General features: G+C 42.2%; 1 protein-coding gene across 1 annotated transcript in view; it reads left to right on the top strand.

Moving 5' to 3' along the window:
• The window catches only part of LOC137988891 (stimulated by retinoic acid gene 6 protein-like), a gene marked incomplete at its 3' end in the record, with an annotated part of 60622 nt that overhangs the window by 25630 nt on the left and 27492 nt on the right, over positions 1-7500 (top strand). The window contains exon 4 of the mRNA XM_068834836.1: positions 5342-5496. Within this exon, the coding sequence (XP_068690937.1) occupies positions 5342-5496 (155 nt within the window). The remainder of the gene's footprint in view (positions 1-5341; positions 5497-7500) is intronic.

Below are 7500 nucleotides of genomic sequence, written 5' to 3'. Positions count from 1 at the left end.
CGATTCACAACTTTTAATCCCAAAACCAGGCCTCGTGTACAAACCAAATATGGAAAAAGGGATCACGTCACAAACTGTTAAAACAGGGAAACCAAACCGAAAGATCTAACAATTTCCTCCCCCTTAAGGCTCAGAAATGTAAACTAGCAGAACAAACAATAAAGTGAAATATAATAAAGTTCGGGAAAAAAATGTCAACGTGTCTGATAATATGATGGTACTTAGACGACAGTAAAGAACAGTACACTTTTCTCTAATTGCAAACATAGTCCTTCAATCTCTGGGGTGGTTTAACAACTCGACCCGCACGGGTGGTAATCAACTCTGGTTGTGGGCTCAGTTGTTGACTCTCAGGCTCAGGAAATAGAACCTCCCCCTCGGACGTCACGGGTGTAGAAGGGCCATACTTCCACTCTGTCTCCCCAACAGAAGGCATACCATGCTCCTCCTCTTCAGGGACAGTACAATCACCTGTCGCTTTCCTTACAGGTGGGCAAAGGTAGCTATCCCATAGCTGCTCTACATGGCGCTTCCAGGTTTGGTCATTCACCTTTACTCTGTACAGGACTGGACCTGTTCGCTCAATGAATATACCATGCACTCATTTCGGCCCTCTGCGGTAGCTGCGCACCCAAACATTCTGGTTTTGGACGAAAGACTTCAATCTGCTGCTGTTGGACTGAAGCAATTTCTTGTTGACCTCTTTCGTTACATCCGGCTTAATCAGGTCCAACCTTGTCTTGACATTTCGTCCCAAAAGGAGCTGCGCTGGGATGAGGGAGGTCGTTGCATGCGGAGCTGATCGATATGCTAACAGGAACCTATCGTGCTTGTGTTGTAGAGTTCTTCCAGACTTGTCAGCCTTCACTCCTTTCTTGAAACTCTGCACCAATTTTTCTGCCTGACCATTGGTCGCCGGGTGGTAGGGTGCACCAGTAACATGCTTAATGCCATTAACAGTTGTAAACTTTCTAAAAGCTGCTGATGTGAACTGTGGTCCGTTGTCGGACACAATCTGATCCGGGACTCCCAGGCGGGCAAACAGGGAGCGTAGTGTGCTAATTGTCTCCTTAGCAGTAGTGTCTTCTATCACAAAGACCTCAGGCCACTTGCTGTGTGCATCAATCACCACCAATAGCATCTTTCCGTAAACTGGGCCAGCAAAATCTATGTGAAGCCTTTGCCAGGGAAGGGCCGGGTAATCCCTCCGGTGCAGGGGTGCATGAGCTGGATTATTTGCTGTCTCCTGACATCCTCCACAATTTCGGACTGTCCCCTCTATGTCCTTATCGTTCTTTGGCCACCAAACGTACCCCCGCTACAAGCCTTTTATCTTGACCATACCGATGTGTCCCTCGTGGAGAGTTCCCAGAACTTTTTCTCTCAGCTTGGTCGGAACCACAACTCCTCTTCCCCACATAAGAATTCCATGATGTATGGTCATTTCGGTTCCACGATGAAAATAAGGAATAAGCTCTCAGTGAACTTCTGCTCCCTCCCATCCTGACTGCACTAAATCTAGGACACGAGACAGCACGGGATCTCTACGAGTCTGCATTCTCAGTTCCTGGTCTGTAACAGGAAGGCCCTCCACCACAGAAGTGTGGAACATTTCTACTTCGTCAGGCTTTTCAGCCGGTGCTTGTGGTTGGGCTAGACGAGATAAACCGTCACAATTAGCATGCTGCTTGGTACCTCGGAACTCAATCTGGTAACAAAAGGCACCCAGAAACAGGCACCAATGCTGTATCCCTGCTGCCCCGGTCACTGGCACAGCCTTCCCCGGATCCATGATGTATTTTAGTGGTTGATGATCTGTAACCAAGGTAAAATGACGACCCTCCAGGTAAGTTTGAAACTTCTTTACACCCCAATCCAGGGATAAGGCCTCTTTCTCAATTTGTGAGTACTTCTTCTCTATTTCTGACAAAGACCGGGATGAGTAAGCAATGGGCCGCTCCTCTCCTTCCACAGTACGGTGTGACAAGACAGCACCAAGACCATACGAGGAACTTTCTGTGGCTAAAACCAGTGGCAACTCAGGATCGTAATGAATCATAACCTTGTCCTGCAGCAACATTTCTTTCACCACTGGGAAACAAGCTTCTTCCTCAGCTCCCCACGACCGCTTTACCTCCTTCTGTAACAGCCGATACAGAGGAGCCAGGTGAGTAGCCAAATCAGGTAAGAACTTGGAGTAATACTGGACCATACCAAGGAAGGCACGCAGTTGTGTGACATCCTGAGGTTTTGGCATCTCAGTGATGGCCTTGGCTTTCTTGAGAGATTGGTGCAGTCCTTCTGCCGAAATGGCATGTCCCAAATACTCCACAGAGCTTCTAAGGAATTTGCATTTCTCTCGGTTGGCTTTCAAACCATACTCTTCAAGCCTTTTCAGCAGTGTTGCAAGCCGCTCAAGGTGTTCCTTCAAAGTGCTACCGGTTACAATGATATCATCTAGGTAGCAGAAAACCCCTGGAATACCTTGCAGGATCTGGTCCATAGCCCGCTGCCAGATGGCTGGTGCTGAAGCCACACCATAAGGTAAGCATTGGTACTGGTACAGGCCGGGGGTAGTGTTAATAGTAAGGAATGGCCTGGATTGCTCCTCAACCTACATTTGTAAGTAGGCGTGACGCAGGTCAATGACACTGAACAATGTTCCTCCACCAAGGCTAGCGTAAATGTCGTCAATTCGGGGAAGCGTCCACTTTTAACTGTGGATTAATGGTCACCTTGAAGTCACCACACACCCTTACACTACCATCCTTCTTCACAGGGGTCACAATTGGAGCTGCCCACTCACTAGTCACTACCTTTTTGATGACCCCTTCAGCCTCAAGCTCTGTCAGTGCCTCATCCACTGCTGGTTTACGAGCTAATGCTATCGGGCGTGCTTTCCAAAATCGGGGCCGAGCACCCTCTTTGGATCCGTGCTTCATCCTGCCCAGACCTTCAGAGAAAACGCTTAATGCATGTTTACTCAAAACGTCTTCCAGGGCTGAAACGGTGTTTGATGTTCCCAACTGAAGTAAAGGCCAGTCCAGCCGAATGGACTCCAACTAATCTCTGGCGAAGAGAGTGGGTCCCTCATTCTCCATTACTTGAACATCTTTGCTAGCTTGCTCTATAGCCAGACACTTTTGAACCGCAAGATCAAAAGAAAGGTCGGCGAGTTTTACCTTCAACAACTCAGTAATCATCTTCGGTCACGAAGGCGATCGGTTCGCATAGCCTCTCCAAACTTGCATACCGTGGTCAAGTGCTTCAGTGTTGCTACATAGTGACTAACTGACTCACCAGAATTCCTGGCTCGATTATCGAACTCGTTCCCACATTCGCTGTACAATGACATCGTAAGTTATAGCGTCGTCCTTCAGTTGTGCAGGAGCCACCAAATCCTTCGCCAATTGGTAGGTTTCCACTGGAAGGTTCGTCAAAAGAACAGCCTTCTTCGTTTTAGCTTCCGAAACTTTGTTTGCAAGAAAATAAAAGTCCAGCTGTTCGGTATACGACTCCCAATCTGTTCCCACAACATACTTGGTCACCTTGCCAATGAATTGAGTCGTGTTTATGTTAGGCATTTCCCGTCGTATCTTTGACTTCAAATGTGGATTGCACAACAAAATTCCTGTCTACCGCTTGTGCTTGATCAAACAAAAAATCCCATCCTCGTCGCCAATTGCTGTGTATTCGCAAATAAACCGGGGACAGTAAAAAAAAAATAGATCAAGATGGCGATTCACAACTTTTAATCACAAAACCAGGCCTCGTGTACAAACCAAATATGGAAAAAGGGATCACGTCACAAACTGTTAAAACAGGGAGACCAAACCGAAAGATCTAACACAAACATTCTTTTTGTAGTTCAAACGTGCCATCTGCTGGAACAAGAGAACCTTTCATAATAGTTTGTTCCGACAGCCAATGAGATTCGGGTTGGCAAATTAAAGTGCACATGACTCGAAATTTCACCGTCTTCAATGGGGTTTTTAGACCTAAATACTGTAGATCAGCGCGGCTTAGCTTAGAAACGCTATTTCTTGTTGAACTTAAGCTCCAATTCTACTAATGCTAATAAGACAGCAGGAGGGATAATGAACTATTCAGCTGCGTACACAGGCATTGAATTCTTGAACTATTGAGTCTTTGACAGCTGTCTGAAGATATTATAGTTAGTAATGGCGAACCATTAAATATGAAAATTAAATATGAAAATTCCAGTTAAAATAAACTGGTGCCTTTAAGCTAAGCCGCACTGATCAACAGTATTTAAGTCTAAAAACCCCGTTGAAGACGGTGAAATTCGAGTCAAGTACAGGGCTCAAAGTTTATTTTTGGCTTTTTGGAGCACTTGTTCTACCAAGTGTATATTTCTAGGCGCACTGCCAAAATTTTAGGCGCACACCCGACGAGCCGTACTCGTCAGCCCAGTGAACACAAAAGAAAAGAGACCTCTGCTAGCAGGGAACCATTGACTAAGGATTAAACGGATGAATGCATGGGGAAGGCTTTAAAGTATCTGCAGCGCATAAATTCTTTCTCTGAATCCCACTCTAGCTACTCGAATTCGTTTAACCCCGCTCTTTGAAATTTGTTTATTTGTCTTTTCTTGCTCAATGGTTCATCCTCTTTAGCTTTATCGCGGACTGATATAGTGATGCAGTATCATTCGAGGCAGATTTACTCGCTTTTGTAGAATATGAAGGCTGGCTTTCTTTAAGAAAATTATTGAATACAAGAGAATACAAGCACGATGACTTCACTTGGATATAATTCACTTTTTTGACAATTTTCTTTCCTTGAAGAAAAAGGCTGTTATTGTTGACCCTCTCTTGGTCTTTCACCATCGCAAACCCTTAACGCCCGCGTTAAAATAAACTGGTGCCTTTTTGAAACCAGGGCTTTAAACTTTGATTACTTAGTGTTTATTTAACATAGTTGTGAAATCCAAAGAAAAAGAAGAATTGAGCTTTTGGTCATAGTACGACTTTAAGCAGTTGCAAAGAAAGCCTAAAAAAAGGGTTTTAACGGGGCTTGCCGGAACCTATGACGTCGAATGAGCAATTGCTTTGCACTACTCTATCAACTTAGCTATCGAGCCAATTGAGAGCTGGCCAGTTGTGCGTCAATCGCTGGTGTGTCAATTGCAGGATTATGGGTTCGAGCCGCGAACTCTCATGTAGTTGAAATTTATGAACATTTCATATCTTTTATAGCGAGATAACCTCATTATTGTTTGTTTCTTGCATCATGGGGTGATTCCGTAACATGCAAACCACCCATATGTCTGTAGTTCCTTTTTTAACTTAGGTTTTTGCTGAATTTGTTTTCTTTCCAGACCGGTCAACTTTTTCAGCAAACACAACAGATACACCATTGCTGTAACCTTCGGAGCTACTGCCATCACCTGCACAACCCTGTTTGCAAGAGCTTTCCTCGGAATTGATAGTACTCCTGGAATCATTCCCTGGTCTGCCTCGCCATGGTTAAAGGGTAACTATTGGATTTTCAATACATTTTCTTTTAATTTGTAACGTTAAACTGATGAAGTGTAATGGCGAAAAGTGCAATTTCCAGAGATCGGCAAGACTGCTCGATTGTTGAAGACTGAATCCAAGTATCTTTGATTCACAGTTAATTTGCAAATGGTCAAGGATTTCACTGAACTTTTTTCTGCAAATTTAGTCGAATGAGTGTAGGAAGGGATTTTTAAAACTCCAAAGAAACAAATGTTTGTGTGTGTAACCTGTGATTTTGTCGGGCAACATTTGATTAATGAGAGCCATCTTCGATATCGATGATTGCTGGATGACGGAAATATTGTTGATGATGAAAAGACTGCTAAGTAACATGAGCTTTTTAATTGGTTTTTACTCTCTTGCCTAACCTTCCGTATCCTGAAGAAATTTAATCCTTTATTTTCACAAAGCTTAAGATATTAATATTTTGGATGAAAAAAGGAATCCGAGAAACGACTGGAGCGGGAAGAAGATATCTCTCCTGCCCCAATCTTCCCTTAACTTGGCCGATTTGATTCTCGATACCTTTTCGGGGAGGAAGTTCTTGCAGACAAGATTCTGTTTTAGTTCCAGTTTTCAGTTTTTTATTCTTTTGCACTATTTACAAATATTTCTACATTGAACTACATTACAAGAGTAAAGAGATAAAACAGCCAAGTAAATTACACAAGTGACGAGGTAAGCAAAATGTGCGCATTTACAAAAAAACAAAAGAAACTAAAGTGCGAATAGGTTATATAACAAATACATATGTTACATAATCTATTAAAAACATCAATTTATAGTACGTATTAATAAAATTAACAGGATAAGGACAGACTACACTAAGAGACAGATTGTGTAATTAAAAGATACAGTTTGTATTGTTTATAAAAAATGATTATAAGATAGTTTTTTTTTTAATTCTCAGGGAATAGTTTCTCAGATTTTTTTATGCTGCAAAGAAAGAGTAGGAGCACCATAATTATTACTTACACTTGGTCCATATATATTAATATATAGATTTAGCCAAGCCTAAAAGCGGGGTCTCCCTGGTTATTTATTCTTACTGCCTGTAGGGTTAGTGAAAATGAAAGGTTTCGAATTGTCCGCGTTTTGATGTTTTCGGTTGCTGCTTCATTGCCTAACTAGTGAATTCCACGGTAAATTTTACAGTTAAAACCGATATGGCATGAATCAAGAACGATATCGGTTTTTGGAGTGAAATTTACTTTGGAATTCACTAGTTTGGCAATGAAATTTTCTTGAACCGCAAGAGTTTTAAAAGAAAACAAGCACACCCTCAGCGAACGAATGGAAATGGAAAAAGGCCATTTTAGGGTCAACTGTCAATAGCCAGCGAAAAGGAATCACGCTAAAATTAGGAGCCATAATAAAAACTTTGTCCCTTCAAGGTTAAAGAAGAGTTTAACTGATGTACTTTACTCCACTTTATCTCTGAAAACGAGATCATTCACATTTTGATGTCTTTCATTGAAACACGCTTGGCTTGGAACAAGAATCGGCAAAATACGGCAATGCAACCAAGAAAGGACAAACTTCAAACAAGATCCGCTCCAACACTTAAATAACATTTAGGTGCTTTAAACAAACTTCTGAAAACACAAGCTAGTGAGATTTCCCCTAATCTTAAGAGAACTCATTGCGATTACGAGTTCATAACATATGGGCAAGATTTTCTTGTCACTGTCGAGGCACAACGAAAACCAGTTAGGCAAACGGATTAAAAAAGCACTTGTTCGCTCGCATTTTAGAGCAAATCAAACAAGCAAACAAACAAATCAACTTTTTCTATGTGTCCAAGAAAGTACAGATAATTGTTATTCCAGTTGACAATAAAAATTCGAATTTCACTCTTGAACAAAGGAAGAACCGATTGAACCACCTTTTAGAAATAAGCATTCACTTTAAATAACGCATCCGTAAATAAAACAAACGGTTTAGTGCCCAAGGAAAAAATTTGTAGAGTAACTTCTTC

This window comes from Montipora foliosa, unplaced genomic scaffold, assembly GCF_036669935.1.
Source record: "Montipora foliosa isolate CH-2021 unplaced genomic scaffold, ASM3666993v2 scaffold_433, whole genome shotgun sequence".
In the NCBI taxonomy this organism is placed as follows: Eukaryota; Metazoa; Cnidaria; class Anthozoa; order Scleractinia; family Acroporidae; genus Montipora; species Montipora foliosa.
The sequence above is the reverse complement of the archived record's forward strand: the minus strand, read 5'-3'. Positions and strand labels throughout refer to the sequence as shown.